Here is a 17472-nt window from a genome sequence, read left to right as displayed (position 1 = left end):
GATCAATAGGTAGATATCCTTAAAAGAATAATAAGCTTTTAAAGATTACCAGTTCCACAGATACTTTAATTTACCGTAAGTACATAATTATAGCCATTCTTACACGGATAAAGAAATTTATCACTTCACTTCAAAAAAAACAATAAATATAAGTAAAGTTAATTTTATTCAGATTTTTGTTAAACAATTGGTCCGTGGACAATAACTTCTAATATTTAAACAGCCTCTAAGTAACTAATGTTAACGCACTTGTTATAGTACTTGGTAGGTACTTATAATAACATTATAAACTGACAAAATGTTTAATTTAAAAATATATTATCACAATAATTAATATTAAAGGTTTTAAATTAATGCATAATTATTTAAAATTAGAGTTCCTATTAGGTACATAAAATAAAATTAGTTCATTAATCTAAAAATTCATTAACTACTTATTCAAAATTTTAAGCGATATGAATAAGAGCGCATTGTCATTAATAATAGTAAAAAAATAATACTATTTGGTAGAGATTAGGTACATAAATTTTATAGATCAGTTTCGAAAATATTTGGTTTACTAATTCTTAAAAAAATATATATAAAAAATCAGGTCTTCTTGCGGACTGGCTTTCTACATAGGTGGGTTCGTGGAACTTTATAAATTGTAAAAAATAGCAAAACTTAAATATTCTAGATCTAAGTTAATTTAAAAAAGTTATGTCTAAGCTCATCATAGACATGTGCTTTAGGATGCTTAATTAAGCTTAAAATATCTGTAGTATAAGGTACTCCATCCACGGAACGAAGTTAGTAATATAGCGCTCTCTCTGTTACGCAATCCCATACAAATGACAGAGCCAAAAATTTCAGCGGGAGTTAAACATTTTGAGTCACCAACTAATCAAAATGTTTTCAAAAACATTCGAAATTCAATTCGAAAACAGTGATTGGTTGGTGCCTCAAAATGGTTAACGCCCACTGAGATTTTTGGTTCTGTCATTTGTATGGCATTACGTAACAGAGAGATCGCTATACTAACTTCTTTCCGTAGAAAGAGTATAGTAGAAAACTAACTAAATGTTAGCTTATATAAAGTCATGATAACAGCATTAAATTAAATTATTTCAAAATACTTACAAATCATAGTAAAGTCAAAAATTCTAACCTAGAAGTTACCTACTAAGACTTACCATAAAACTTACTATTTAACAAAAAAATTAGTAAGTTTACATTGATTTTCGCTTTACCAAACATGTCCATAATGGAGCATCCTTCATACTGTTTCTGCAAAAGATCTTGAATATCTACTTCTATAGATTCCATTTCTACCCCCATGAACTTTCCTTTGACGGTGAAAACGCCGTTGTGATCCGTCGGCGTGATTTCAAACTGTACGTTTTTGAACTGCGAAGTAGATAGTCCATCGATTTCTAGAAGAACTCCTCTTTCCAAAAGCTTCGCAGCGGAATATTTTATCGTCAATTTCGACTTTATTTTCTTAATATCTTTTCCTGATCTCAAGCACGCGTGTACACTTCTACAAAAGAAAATAAAACACGCTATTCTCTGTCAGTACCGAGCAAACGATCAGCCTCACACCTGATACTAAGTGATTCGGATCAACAGACATTTTATGTGACACCAGCAGAACTTATTTTTTTGCGTGATAGGCCTGCGCTTGACGACCATGCTTACAAAACCAATGATGATGTCTAGGTAAGAACACGCTTACCTGCAAGATTGACGACCGCCCTGACGCAGTGGTAAGCACTGTGGTCTTATTAGTGGGAGGTCCCAGGTTCGATTCCTGTCAGGGGTAACACTATATGTTCTACACATACCTTTTCCCAGCATGAAGATTAGCCAAACACGACTTAATATACTGGTCATATGATTTGCATTTCTCCTGATAATACTTGGTCTTCTCCATGAGACTGAGTTTCGTTCGGGACAACGTCGCCAATGCTCTTCTTTGCGCCTGCCTGTACTTCCCTTTGTTGCACAGATCAAGGGCAATGGATGTGACTAGTGCTTGGTACCCGTCTTCGCGCGTCACGTAACCTTCGTAAAAAAGCAATAAATTAGGTACCTGCTTGTGATAAATTAGTTTTTGAGTGTTGGATAGGTTTTTATAAGCCTACCTCTAAACATAATTAGATTTAGAGGTAGGCTTAAAAAACCTGTCAATCTGCATTTAGCCATTGTGGTAGACTATAGCAAAACCCTTCTCACTTTGAGAGGAGACCCATGCTCTGTAGTGAGCCGGCGATGGGTTGATCATAAGGGTACTGTAAGTAGTCTGATCATCATCAACCTGTGGACGTCCAGTGTTGGACATAGGCCTTCCCTACAGAGCGCCACTACACCCGGTCCTCAACCTTCCTCATCCAGCCACTTCCCGCCAGCCTCTTTATATCGTCGGTCCATCGTGCTGTGGAGGGCGTCCCACACTACGCTTGCTTAAACGCGGTCTCCACTCAAGGACTTTCCGGCTCCAACGGCCATCGCCTCCACGACAGGCATGACCTGCCCACTGCCACTTAAGCTTGCTAATAGTTTGGGCTATGTCAGTGACCCTGGTTCTCCTGTGGCTCTCCTAATTTCGGATCTTATCCCTCAAGGAAACTCCTAACATAGCCCTCTCCATACCTCAGCTGAGTGACTTTGAATTTGTGAACAAGGCCGTTTGTCGGCGTCCACCTTTCAGCACTATAGGTGAGGACGGGAAGAACACACTGGTTAAAGACTTTCGTCTTCGTCTAATAAAAAAAAGTAAATAAATATATTTTTAAAAAAACCTTCATCCTCGAGCATTTGTAGGTTGCGCCGCAGTTTGGCGATGTTTTCACGCAGCGTCATCGCTTCGTCGGGCCGTGCTTGGCCGGAGTATATGCTTCTCCGGACTTTCTCTAGATATTGGTCTAGCTGCTCTCTTGTCGTGCCGATGCACACGGCTTCACGAAAAGCAAATTAATATATTTTAAAAAAAACCTTCATCCTCGAGCATTTGTAGGTTGCGCCGCAGTTTGGCGATGTGTTCACGCAGCGTCATCGCTTCGTCGGGCCGTGCTTGGCCGGAGTATATGCGCCTCCGGACTTTCTCTAGATATTGGTCTTCCTGCTCTCTCGTCGTGCCGATGCACACGGCTTCACGAAAAGCAAATTAATATATTTAAAAAAAAACCTTCATCCTCGAGCATTTGTAGGTTGCGCCGCAGTTTGGCGATGTGTTCACGCAGCGTCATCGCTTCGTCGGGCCGTGCTTGGCCGGAGTATATGCGCCTCCGGACTTTCTCTAGATATTGGTCTTGCTGCTCTCTCGTCGTGCCGATGCACACGGCTTCTAGTAGATGTTCGCCTTAAAGGAAATAACATTGATCAAGTTTTTCACGTTTGTTACCAGTCATATGCCATATACCGACGCTGCGAATTTAAAATCCGCTATTAATTTTAGGGTTTCGTACGCGAAGGGTGCGAACGGGGACCTATTATTAAGACTTTGCTGTCCATCCGGTCCGTACGACTGTCTGTCAGCGGGCTGTATCTCGTGAACAGGTAGGGAGTTGAAATTTTCACAGAATGTGTATTTCTATTGCCACTATAACAAATATAAAAAATTTCAAAATGGCCGCCATGACTTTTTTTAATGTGTTATTTCTTGTATGATGGTACGGAACCTTTGGTGTGTGAGTCTGACTTAGTTTTTTTTAGAATTATCGCTTCTGATGTAATTTTATTCAGGGTTAAAAGACACGTGTGCATGCACAAACCCGTTCTTTAGCGTGTGTGCTAGTTTAAGAGCTAACATTTCGAGCTATGTTGATGTAAAAGTAAAGATATTTTTTTCAAAAAATTAAGTTTAATAGTTTCCTGGAAATTTTCATGCGCAGTGACAATACATAAAAAAGAGCTTTCAAACAAAACAAGACACTTACCATTTAAAAAGGGGATGATTGCTACACACAGCTCTTTGGTTTTGATGAAAAGTTTATTCAAATCGGTCATGTCGTCCGCCGGAGCTTGGAATTTGTTGACAAGTGCGAGACATACTTCCAATTTTGCGTTCTCTTCAGCTTCTCCCATTTGCTACAGAAATATGATAAGAAAATAAATGTTATGTAGCCTTATTTACAACATAATATAATAATCGACAGGCAATTCAGCGTTCAGGTACGATTTCGCGTGTGGGCTTATTACAGCGGTCTTTAGCTATGTTTATCCATGCAAAAAATCACGTCGATCCGTAGCTTAATTGCAACATGATTGAAGGACAAATGTGTGTGTGTGTGTGTGTGTGTGTGTGTTTCTTACTTCTTCACGCCACAATGAATTGATTTGCATGTAAATGGAATTCTAACTGTATTTTTAAAAACCTATAAAATATATACGCGGACGAAGTCAGGGGCATCATCTATAGAAATAAAAATGAATCGCCGAAATGTATGTACGTGCATAACTTCCGAACGACTACACCAAATCAGATGATTTTTTATTTTTTGTGTGTTATTATTAAGACAAGGTTTGTATAAAAGATTTCTTCTGGAAAATCCACGGGAAAAAACAGTTCCCGCGGGACGCAGACGAAGTCGCGGGTAACAGTTAGTTTATAATAAAGGTAGTGATACGCACTGAAGGTACATCCCGTGAAGCCAGATGTGCAACGGAGGGTACTTCTCCCAAGTCGTCTAGTAATTCGTTCAGTCGATCGCTAGGGTCCGGCGCTAGTATGTCTTGGTACTCGATCAGTAGAGCGTGCGTGTCTACGATTTCCTGCAAATATCAAGAAATCTAGTCTTATGGTCTACAACACTCCGAAACTACATTAATACAAGCACACAATAGAAGTGTCAAGGTATGGCCGCGGTAAACTTTGAAATAAAAGTGAAGCCAAGCCACACGTTGCGTTGGCGGTGCGGGGCCTGAGTGGTGCCTATATAGAAAGCGCCGTGACATACCACACGATGCGTTAAGTCGTGCGGCACCGCACCGCACGCACAACGGACTTAGGAGAGACGAGGCGGGGAGGGATGGTGCGTTGCAACGCCATACTTTTTGCCCGAGCGGCAACGCAGTACCCGTGTGGGTGTCAACCCAATACTGAAATCCACAGCGGTGCGGCGCCGCAACCCACCGAAAACGTGTGACCGATCGTATGACCTCAGTCCGCGCTGTTTCATGTACCACTACACTGGAAGCGATGGAATAGGCATTTGAATAGTTTGTTCCTTTTTTTCCTCTTCCCATTTCTATCCAATTCCCATCCTTGTCCTATTTCATTTGAGGTTGGGCCGCCATTGACTTGAATATGTTATGAGTTATTTAATCAAGATAGTTATTATGACACAAATAAAAGAATTGCGTCAGCAGTACTAACCTGTACAGTGATGTAAATGTGCGGGTAGTGCAGCAGCGTGGCCTCAGTGTACTCGTCCATAGCAAAGTACTTCTCGAGCGTGGGTCCGCAGCAGCAGCACTAACCTGTAGGCTGTACAGTGATGTAAATGTGCGGGTATTGCAGCAGCGTGGCCTCAGTGTACTCGTCCATAGCAAAGTACTCCTCGAGCGTGGGTCCGCGGCAGCAGCACTAACCTGTAGTGATGTAAATGTGCAGGTAGTGGAGCAGCGTGGCCTCAGTATACTCGTCCACGGCAAAGTACTCCACGAGCGTGGATCCGCGGCAGCAGCACTAACCTGTAGTGATGTAAATGTGCAGGTAGTGGAGCAGCGTGGCCTCAGTATACACGTCCACGGCAAAGTACTCCACGAGCGTGGATCCGCGGCAGCAGCACTAACCTGTAGTGATGTAAATGTGCAGGTAGTGGAGCAGCGTGGCCTCAGTATACACGTCCACGGCAAAGTACTCCACGAGCGTGGATCCGCGGCAGCAGCACTAACCTGTACAGTGATGTAAATGTGCGGGTAGTGGAGCAGCGTGGCCTCAGTATACTCGTCCACAGCAAAGTACTCCTCGAGCGTGGGTCCGCGGCAGCAGCACTAACCTGTAGTGATGTAAATGTGCAGGTAGTGGAGCAGCGTGGCCTCAGTATACTCGTCCACGGCAAAGTACTCCACGAGCGTGGGTCCGCGGCAGCAGCACTAACCTGTACAGTGATGTAAATGTGCGGGTAGTGGAGCAGCGTGGCCTCAGTATACTCGTCCACAGCAAAGTACTCCTCGAGCGTGGGTCCGCGGCAGCAGCGCCGGAACAATTCCTTCATCTTCTCGTGACATTCCACTATGAACGGGTTTAAGCAGCGCAGGTGACTGGACTCTTCGCCAAACTGAAAACACAGACAACTAGGTCACAGTGTGCCATTATTTTAAACTGCGTACTTAATCTGTTCCGTGCCTCTGCGCCAATGAATACGGTGCTGTATCAATAGCGAAGAACGTATATCATTGCATTATCAGATGAGATTAAATTGGAAGTCACAGATGAACGAAGCATAATAAAATTATTTGTGACCGAAAAGGGTGGATGTTACTGAAATAAATGTATATAAAAAGGGTTATACTGAACAAAAATTGTGTTTTACAAGTCGTCAAACTACACATACACTTGTGCATTGTTTTATTGTCATAGAGCGACTTACTATCAATTTACACATCAACCATCAACTCTTATTAAATCAATCTTGTTTGGAATGACCAGTCTAATGCATAGTACAGAGGTGGACATATAGCTTTTAAAAAAGTGCCATTTGCAAAACCAACTTATGTAGCTACTCTTACTCACAGCTCTCTTTAATCTTTTGAACGAGACGATTTCGCAAATTTTTAGGCTGAGATATACTGAAACTACTTTGACTTTGCTCAGACTTTAGGAAAATAAAATTAGGTTGATTTGACACAAGTTGCCCGTGACACAAAACTGTGATTTCAGCCCTAGTCAATGTAGGCAGATACAAAATAAAAGATTTAATGTTTCTTAGAGAGCAAAATCTATTTCTTTTATCAAAAAAAATTGTATGGCACAAAATCAGTAACTAACAAGAAATTAAATCAGTAATGAAAGTAAATCAGTAACACAGCAAGAGTTTAAATTAATATCTATAAATCATCTTACTCCTTTCTTTGCAGCTGAAAAATGAAGAATTTTCGCAACAGAAGCTAAATTTTTGCGTTGATCCGTTGTCAGTCTGGCGCCATTTGGCATGTTGATAATGTGAAACGCATCAGGCGCCACTATAGCCGCATTAAAGAATTGATAATAAACTAAATTACCAATCACCTAAAACACAATGGTTAAATTCAATAAGTTTACATAAAAAATCCAACAATACTGATTTCTTTAAGAATTTTAGATATGGTTGTTTCTTTACGCTTTTAATACTTAAGCAATTTTATGAAAGGCACAAAGATACTAGAAACTTGCTTAAACAACAATAGAAAGACCTATTCTGTATTAGAAAACTGGGTTCTTGGTAACATTTTAAGCAAATGGGTAAATTGGAAAAGTTAGTGTTCAACTAGTTGTATACTACGCACTTGCTGACTCAGTTATCAACTATGGCCTTAGTATTTATGGAAGAACTTTTAGTACCTATCTAAACGAAATTAAAAAATTACAAATTAGACTTTTAAAACACATTCTAGGAAAAAAAGAGAAAAAAAAGTATAAAGGGAACTATGAATGTGTTTTTAAAGATCTAAAAATATTGCCTGTACATAGTAAAGTAGATTACCTAATAGCTAGAGAACATTATTTTTCAAAAAAATTTAAAAACCCCACGAAGCTTAGGGATAACGCTAGAAGTAATAGGAAGACAAGATTCATGTTACCCAAAGTCTGTAACTACTACGGTGAAAGGTTAAGTGAATATTTGGTACCTAAAATTTACAACGGCATAGAGTGGTTAAGGGAAGAGAATAAGGTCAGTGAGGGGGTGCTTAAGAAAAAGTTAAAGGAACACTTCCTTAGGGACCCCCTTACTGTTTAATTTATTATCATTATTTGTTTTTTATTTTAGTTTATTTTGTTTGTTACCTCAGATTGAGGATTGATCTCTAAAGCGTTCAATTTGCTGCAGCGATCAACCCTTAATCTGAGTATAAGTTTATAAGTTAGAATATAAGTTTACATACATAAGTACAATTTAATACGTAGATTATAGTTATTTTTAAGGAGCGCCAGCTCGCCAACAAACTGGCTCACCAGTTTGGCGAGAAAATAATAATGTAAATATTTGGTGTACCTACGATTGTTATAAAAAAAAAAAAATAAAAAAAAATAAAGATTACCTTCAAAATATCTTTTTCTGGTGTATGAGGAAATTTCGAAGTCAAAGATCGATGCAAAACACGCGCCATGTATGTTATACAAAAAGGTATAAGCTCCGTTGAACTTGTAATTTTGTCCAAAAATATGGACACGACATTTTTGAGCTGCCTGAGAGCTTTGTCCAGACGCGACTTAACTTCTGGGTAAGTCAAAGCTTCCTCTTGTGGTACCGAGTAAGGGAGTTTTCTGGAAAGAAAACAACAAAATTTTGTATATTGTGGTGAAATTCATTAGGGCTTCAGTTGTGAACATGCGATAAGTACGTAACTTAAGTGTGTGCATTAATATCAATGCAATATTATATTTTATTCATAAAAAACCGTTCAAGTGCGAGTCGGACTTACATATACGAAGGGTTCCGCACTATCGTACGAGAAATTTCAAACCAGTGTACTAAAAATTTGCAAGTTAATGCCGTACAGCGTCATCTTAATGTGATTTAGTAAAGACAGTACGCTGCAGATAATAATGCACATCGACCTTTAGAAAGAGAGCGGTTTTGTAGAGCACTGAGCATTGTCTATCATTGAGACCGACAAAACGTCACATAGGTATGAGTGACATTCTAAAGGTCGATGAACATTATTTCCTGCCGCGTACTGTATTTCGGGAACACAAATCTTAAATTTTGTTTATGATGGAACCACAAATTTACGGCTTTCGGAAATTTTTCGTTTACTTGTGCTATGAGATCAGTCTACCTGCCCATGATTCCGGGATTTCCAGGTCAACGGGAAGTACACTATAGGTTTCTTGACAGACACGACAGACAAAGGAAGTGATTCTATAAGGGTTCCTTTTCTTTTTGAGGTACGAAAGCGAAAAATAACTTTAATAACTAAAACTTACGAAATTTGTCCCGTCGTCATCTCCATCTCATTTCTCCAAGCTTTGTATATTTCCACAGGCCCTGTTTCTATGTTCAAATCTTTATCCTTTATAATCATTTCCACCAATGGCCCTATAATTGTTTCGAGACTATTTAACCCAGATAGTTGTCTTGAAAGACTGACCGCCATTTTCAGTACTAACGGAGTAGACGCTATTATATCAAAAGGTTTAACGACTTTGCAACTTATTTCTTCCTCCAGCGTAAATCTGAACAGCTTCAACAATAAATATTCATCTCTTGCGTACGCACCGAAATTATAAAGACTCAATACGACGTTTTGTAAAAAGGAATTAGTTTTAAGTTGTGGAATACAAAACAAAAGTTTGGATAAATATGTAGGATTTGTTTGCAATTCATAGAACAAGTGTTGATAACCATCTAACAGGCGCTTGCTTTCTTTCGTTAAAGATTTCAAACCTTTGACGGCAGTGGAAACAGTCATCAAAGGACCTTTGCCGCTTCGATTCAACGCCAAAGTTGTTGTGTTGTGTTTCACTAAATTGTTTAACTTCAGACCATGAGCCGCTACTTCCTGCAAAGCTATACGATTTTGAACTAACAGTCCTATCTTTAGATCCATATCGTCTATTTGCCTAGAGAGCTCTTGATTTTTTCTTATAGACTGAACCACTTCTGATTTCAAGCTTTGCAGTTCTATCTCTCTGTCATAGTCTTCAGTACTAAAGTCTAACATGGGGATGAATTTTTTTACTACACGCAAAGGTGGGTTTGGCGAGTGAAACAGTGAAATGTACGCGTTTCTAGCACGGACACCCCTCCAAAGAGCTTGAATCTTTATTATCTTCTGCTCCTGTAATCAAAATAATGAATTTAAGGTTTTTTTAATTATTTCCCTGATAAATACTAACATGCAATTCTATATTACTTCACATACCTGGGATTTATACCATGCCCAAGGATTTTGTTTCCTTTCTCTATTTAGTTTAGCTTCTATTACTTTCATTCTGAACAGAGTAGCATATTTCCTTTGGATAAGCACACGCCTCCACCAAGCTTGAATTTTGATAACATATTCAGTGTGATCTCGAAAGAATTTCAGCCTTTTAACATGTTGTCTAGTTAAATAGCCCCTACAGTAAGCTTGAAATCTTATGATAGATTTCTCTAGCAGTTTTTGTCTATATGCATTAATGTGATGCTTATTAGTCTTTTCGATAATGGCTTTAATATCTTTTTTAGTTAAGTAGCGGGCATGAGGAACAAAATCTTTGGGGGTGGTCCAACTGTAGGTGTATGATTCCACATCAATGTATATTGTATTTCCCACTTCTGTGTGGCATACAATCCAGGGACATATGTGTTGTCCCTTTTTCTTTAATGCTTTAGAAAACATTTGGAAATAAACATCTCTGCATGATCCCTCCACAATACCTAAACTAGATAATGGCGGGGATGTCAGGGCGTTCCAAAACTCTTTCACGTCATTTTTCACAATAGCTAAATTAAGCTGTACTATAGCATCAGTCAATTCTTTGGCTTTCAAAGATTCGTTGTTAACTTCACTAATAGCGTTAACAATATCGTCAAACCAGAGATTTTCAGAATCCTTCTGTAACAACCGTTTCTTTAAAGTTCTCATATATAAATTATACTCTTCCTTATACAAGGACAGTGGCAATTTGAGACATGAACTTTTTAATAAATTTATCAAAGTGTCTACATTTTCGTCTGCAACAGCTCTGTTGATATTGTCAATCACTTCAACTACTGTAAAAATACAAGTTATATGAAATTAAAATTAATGTTTTTAAATAAATATAAAAAACCTATTTTTCATACACTTACGCTCATCATTGTCGTCATCCTTCATATTGACCATTTCAATAGTGTCCCTTACATCTTCGAGTGTAAGTAAAGGACACTCGCACTGTTCTCTTACTTTTACCTGTAAAGCTGTTACCAATGCAGATAAATAGCGACGGCGGCAGTGTGGCCTGAGTGTTTCTAACTGTATCTGTTTTGAATTTAAAGCATTCCAAACTGTTACTTCATCTCCTCTTTCAACTGCTTGCGACACAGCAGCAACAGCATTCAAATATAATGCAGATGCAGCGATTTCGCTTTCATTAAGATTTTTCTCTAACTCACATTTCTCTAATCTCATTTCTTCAAACAAAAGCGGTGCGGCAAACTTATCGATTTTAAAATTTAAACCGAGCTTTGGGCTTATTAGAGCATTATAAAGATCTTCGGGTGTACCCTCATCTAGTGCTTTGTTAACGCATGAAATTGCATTCTTGTGCTCAATGTGCTCCTGAGACTTCCGGTTTCCATCATTTATTATATTTTGAAAAATCTTGTGCCAATTTGTTATGCTTTCAACATCAATGTCTTTACATGATTCAATAATTTCTATGACAACATCGCAATAAAAATCTAAATTGTTTGAATTGTAATTTTTAACTTTTACCCATTCCTCGTTAAATATTTTATGCAAGCTGTTTACGTCATTATTTTTACATGCGCTACATAAAGTTTTCCATAAAGCTTTGTAATTCGTAGCAGTAATATGTCCCTGAATTTCGACAAGTGTTAAAAGTTCATCATATTCATCAGGCACGTAACTGTCATTTAATGAGTGATTGTGGGCAACTTGCATTTTTTCATACTTTGCAGCTTTTAGAACTTCCTTATATTCATCAATCAGGCAGTTTTGCACATATTTTATTTTTAGATTAGGATCTAATAACGCATGGGTAATAGATTTTTCAGAATCCAATAAGTTGTTAAGTTCAACTAAAGCATTTTGAGTAGCAACATTATCAGGTGTATTACTTTGGGACAGAATCCCACTAATTTTTTGAAAAATTGGAAGCGGATGTTTGCATTTCTGTAGATCTTTAGAAACTGAATCCAGTTGTTCGTCTAAAATGTAATTAGCAGTATAATATTAGTATGGTTTGAAGCAAATTATGTTATATACTGAATTTAAGGAAAAGTAAGTAAGTACCTACCTGTAAAAACTGCTTTACCAAATACATCATGAATCAAAGGTGCTTTGCCAAGTTTAAATAAATGTGAACTCAGAGCATGAAGACAGTAAATTACTTTTGGCATATTTTTATTGTCATAAATATCTGTTGTTTCTGGCTGAAATGTCTGCAAATATTCACAATTACAACTCATCTTGTTAACATGTTGCTGAACAGTTAGATTATAACCAAGCTTATGGAACTTTATAATATGACATGACCGCTATAGCTTTACAATTATATGGCAAAGGTTGTTTGATAGATCCAGAAAGATAATTGAAAGATAATTTTCTGAATTTTCCCAGATTTGCACAAATATGAAGTAAATGAGTATTTTTGACCAAAGTTTTTATGGAAAAACATTAGATGCATAAGTGTTATGCCCGCAAAACTCATTACCATAAGCTTTCGATGTATGATTAGTCTACTATTTTCGAAAAAACTTACTAAAATTTGAATTTTCGCGGCTGGATGTATCAAACCACCTTAAATAATGTTATCACAAAGATTTGTCAAACCCCTAAGTGACTGTTTTATTCTTTGTAGATGAGTAAATTGAAGAAAACAACAAATTGAGTGTCTTCCGGATAATGTTTCTACTCTAGAGTTATATTAAACTTCCTATTATATTAATCAGGTGACCCGCATGCTCGTTTGCTTGCTATTTTTTTGAAAGAATAAATTTTGGCTATGTTTTCTGTCAGCCAGTCATGGTACAGTACCCAGCAGAAAATATTGTACATCAACCTTTACAAAGAGATAGTAGTTTTGTAGAGTGTTGTCTCTGTCGTTGAGACAGACAAAATATCACATAGGCATGAATGACAGAGACAAAGCCGAACTCTCTTTCTAAAGGTCAATGTACAATATTTTCGGCTGGCTACTGTACAGATTATACATTAACAGAAATTGAGGAAAATAACCATACAATGTAAAAAAAATTACTCACCTCTGGCAGTTCGGTTCTTTTGAGAACTTGTAAAAATTTGTTTATGTTATCAGTGTGTTTAAATTGTAGACCCATTATCTGCAAAGTCAATTTAATATTTACTTATAAAAGCCATAACGATAAGCCATGAAGAGAGCTACGCTTGGAGTTTCTCTATATGAACAAATCAGAATTGAGGAGATCTGTAGGAGAACTAGAGTAACCGATATAGCTCAACGGGTTGCAAAGCTGAAGTGGCACATAGTTCGAAAAACCGATAGACATTGGTTTCACAGGCACAAGGCGCAGTGTTGGAAGACCCCCCACTAGGTGGACGGATGACATCAGACGAGCCACATACTACGCCTTCAAACATTCTTTGCATTGGGCTTTGAGATCAGTAATCTGTATGTACCTAACTTGCCAGCGGGGCAGGAGTGGAGAAGGCGGGTAGAGAGGCGCAAGGGGTGCAACAGATCGACGCGATTTTTCCATGGATATAGTTAAAGGCCTGGAGAGTGAGATGAGCTACTTTTATTCCGGAAAATCAAAGAGTGAACACGTGATTTTTAACAACCTAAATCTACGCGGACGAAGTCGCGGGCATCAGCTAGTTTTAAATATTTTTTTGGGATGTAACCACAATTTCACAATTTTCGGATTTTCCCCTTACTTGTGCTATAAGACCTACCTAGTACCTACCTACCAAATCTCATGATTCTAGGACAATAGGAAGTTCCCTGTAGGTTTCTTGACAGACAGACAGAAAACAAAGTGATCCTATAAGGGTCCTATAAACCCTTAAAACTATAGTTTAGCTTCATCATCATCATCAACCTATCTCCAGCTCACTACTGAGCATAGGCAGTCTCTCGGAATGAGAAGGGTTTGGTCATAGCCCACCATGTTCGCCAAGTGCAGATAGTGAACTTCACCAATTTTGAGAACACCATGGAGAACTCTCAGGCATGCAGGTTTCCTCACAATGTAGTCTGTCACCGTTAAAGCAAAAGACAATTGCTTAAAGGGCATATAGTTATATAACTCTGAAAAGTTAGAGATGCATGCCAGGGATTGAACCCCAGACTTCCTGATGAGGAGACAGATTTTTTAAATAATACAGACCAGCGCTTGGCTGCAATCAGACCTGTTGGCAAGTGATTATGCAGCCTAAGATGGAGCGCGCTTGATGTTGTAACCATTAAGCTATCACTGCTTCAAGGTTTAGCTACAACTTAATATTATTAATAAAATTAACTGCGGATTTAGGTCTTTCAAAATCCCGTGGGAACTCTTTGATTTTCCGGGATAAAAAGTAGCCTGTGTCACTCTCCAGGTCTTTCTTTAACTTTACCCAAGCAAAACATCACGTCAATCCGTTGCTCCGTTCATGACGCGATTGAAAGACAAACCAACAAACCAATAAACCAACAAATTAACAAACATTCGCATTTATAATAATATGGGTAGTGATAAATAGGTACCTTATAACGTCTTTGGTCAATGTCATAAATTTTGTTTAATGGTAGAAGATCAGGTGCAATGAAGTTTCCTAGTTTTGCTAAATAAACGCCATTTCGCAAACTTTCTTCAAACGTTACAGCTGATGGAAGTTCTTCTTTGAGACAAGACTCCATCCAGACTTTTGCCTCTTCAAGTCGACAAAGGTATTCATAAGCGATGGTCCTTTGTCTGATGATATCCATTTCCTGAGCAGTTTTACGTACAGTTTCTGCATCACCTGTATAGTTAATTGGTGTTTACTTTATAGCTAAGAAAAACCAGCCAAGTGCAAGTCAAGACTCGTGCGCCGAGTTCCATACTCAGGTATTCTTTTCGTTTGCATGATAAATCAAAAACTGTTATGCATAAATGTAAATCTGTTTTAAAATAAACAGGTAAAGCCTTTTACCCCACTTAGTATAGTTAACTTATTTGAAAATTGAAAATACTAATAATTATTTGTTCATTAACACATTTTAATTTTTTTGTGTGATGTAACCACAAATCCACGGTTTTCAGATTTATTCCTTTACTTGTGCTATAAGACCTAAATACCTGCCAAATTCCATGATTCTAGGTCAACGGGAAGTACTCTATAAGTATTCGTGACAGACACGACAGACAGACAGACGAAGTGCGAAGTTATCCTATAAGGGTTCCTTTTTCCTTTTTTAGGTACGGAACCTCAAAAACACAAGTTAAAAACAAAGGATTCTTACAGTCGTCGATTTTTCCAATTAGCACTTCTCTGGCGTCTTTTCCCATGATTTTCGCTTAAACTATAAAACTTCACTAATGAATGCAAATGCATTCACGCTTTTAATTTCGAAAATAAGTTATTTGTTCAGAGTCATTAATAACGATTTAGCCTTTAGGATAACTAAACAATAATTATTATTATTGTAAACAAATTTTTCAAAGGCACGAACTTTATAGTTTTAAAATCTTTTGACGTATTTGACGGTTGGTCCGTGGACCGTGACCAAAGAGTATAACATAGAGTATGGAGTATAATAATATCCGTTGTGCCGTTACTGAAATAAGGGAAACTCTCACTGAAACTGAATAATATGTTGCCATGGAATGTTTATAATATCGGATATGGATAATACAGATTTTAGTCCCGTAACCGGAAACGAAAAAATCGGATTGAAGATTTTATTGTTGTTTCCTGGATTAGGGGCGTATTGGTGTCAAACCTTTTAAATACAGATCAAAGGTCAAACCAAAGTTTAAAGCACTTTCACGTATGGTGCATCGCATTGCGCATTTCCGTTTTACTTGCGTTTTACGGAGAGGTGGTGCGTGAAACGGTGGGTGTGGCGTTGCCAACGGCGCAGACAAACATAAATAAACGGTAAAATACAGTCCTGCAGCCTGCTGTTTATGAATACGCGGGACATTGTGCGATACGTGGTGTAGACTGTAGAGCGTGGAGAACAAATATGTCCGCGGACCCCATAGCTATCAATTTTGGCAGTATTCGTCGGACATCTCACAACACAAATGTGTTTGGTTTTGCAGTAGAGTACGATTTCATTGACACACTACTCGATGACGATTGTTAATTTAAAAGTTTCCAGCCCGTGAAGAAACAGGCGCTAACGCTACTACGTTTAACGGCTAGCCCTTCTACTACTGGTGACGTGGCGTATGAAGCAACGGCGCTAGCTGTGGCGTACAGGAGCTAGGTGACATGCGCTAGGTGGTGGCTTACATGGGCTCTACCACCGACCACGAGTAGCGCTAGTAAACAAAATGCACGTAAATACGCTTTTACATGAATGCTCTTGTATTACATTAAGTAAAGTTTATTTGATTTGACCGTGTGCGACGCGATGCGAGATGTGCGGTGCAACATCTCTCCCTGGACGAACCCTCACACTTTGATTCATAAAGTGTCAGTCAAAAAACGTAGTGATTACATTCTCTTTGGATAAATGCCCACGTTTATCAAGATTTGTCAAAGGTTTGGAATTTTCCACGGTTTTTCTTGTTTAATAATTGAATTAATAAACATTTAACTCGCTTGTACAATAATAATATTATTGTAACTAACTACTTAAGTATTCTAATAATATTTTTGTAATGGAAGAAGAAGATCTTGCAATCCTTGAAAATAATGGAGATTATCAAAAATTACCCATTTGTACGTGTGCACATGATGATATCCTGACAGAATCCATAACACCCAGTGAAGAAACACCAATCCCAGAGCGAAAACAGTTAATTCTAAGTACTGTTGCAAGAACAGAAAGTTATCTACGTGAACGTCGTATTCCTGAATTGATTCGTTTTCTACTAACTATGATTCTAGCCCATACTCCCAATAATCCTAAGTGTTTTCTTATAAAATTACTCGATGATTGTATGATCTTTCGTGCAGGACATGGAGTGGCTCCAGTACTTTATGAAAAAAGGTATATTTTGTATTTTAGACTTGATTGGTTGCCCGAACTGGTTAGGTATAACTACTTATATTATCTACGCTATTTGCACAAAATTATTAATGAATAACTTTAAGCTAGAGGCACACTCGAGGTCTACATAGGTATGGTTCTTTTTTTTTTACTTTTTTTTTGTTTTTTGGTGGATATGCCTGACTTGCTGCACTATTTATAATTTTAAGGGTTCCGTACCTGAAAAGGAAAAAAGGTAATCTGAAAACCGTGAATTTGTTTTTAGGCAAAAAAAAATGTGCTCATGAGCAAATAATTAGTATTTTCAATTTCAAGCGTATAAGGTAGCAAGTTGGGGTACGTTTTTCTGACTGATTTTCGGAAGGCTAAACATGTAAATTCCAAAGAAGGGTCACATTTCAAGAGTATAGCTACAAAAAATGTTCTGAGATATTGTAGGTAATGTCATGTAGTTTGAATAATTTAAAAAAAGA

At 37.9% G+C, this 17472-nt stretch overlaps 1 protein-coding gene across 1 annotated transcript; it reads right to left on the bottom strand.

Moving 5' to 3' along the window:
* Positions 1-147: 147 nt before the first annotated feature.
* On the bottom strand, positions 148-15523 carry LOC117992200 (ras GTPase-activating-like protein IQGAP1). Its single transcript, XM_034979862.2, has 15 exons — positions 15299-15523; positions 14561-14817; positions 13098-13175; positions 12131-12275; positions 10962-12041; positions 10051-10883; positions 9113-9966; positions 8224-8449; positions 7049-7213; positions 6084-6263; positions 4612-4752; positions 3918-4068; positions 3167-3340; positions 1824-2043; positions 148-1519 (listed from the first exon to the last, which is right to left on the bottom strand). Exons 1-15 carry the CDS (start codon positions 15342-15344, stop codon positions 1162-1164), a joined length of 4908 nt encoding a protein of 1635 aa, XP_034835753.1. The 5' UTR covers positions 15345-15523; the 3' UTR covers positions 148-1161.
* Positions 15524-17472: the final 1949 nt, after the last annotated feature.

The sequence above is a fragment of the Maniola hyperantus genome, chromosome 2 (assembly GCF_902806685.2).
Source record: "Maniola hyperantus chromosome 2, iAphHyp1.2, whole genome shotgun sequence".
NCBI classification, from domain to species: Eukaryota; Metazoa; Arthropoda; class Insecta; order Lepidoptera; family Nymphalidae; genus Maniola; species Maniola hyperantus.
This window is presented reverse-complemented; position numbering and strand designations above follow the sequence as displayed.

Coding starts and splice junctions, on each gene's coding strand:
- LOC117992200 (XM_034979862.2), bottom strand. CDS start 15,344: ATGGGAAAAGACGCCAGAGAAGTGCTAATTGGAAAAATCGACGACT. Junction 12,276..13,097: donor AAAGAACCGAACTGCCAGAG/GTGAGTAATTTT, acceptor GAATATTTGCAG/ACATTTCAGCCAGAAACAAC. Junction 9,967..10,050: donor GGGCATGGTATAAATCCCAG/GTATGTGAAGTA, acceptor TTTTGATTACAG/GAGCAGAAGATAATAAAGAT.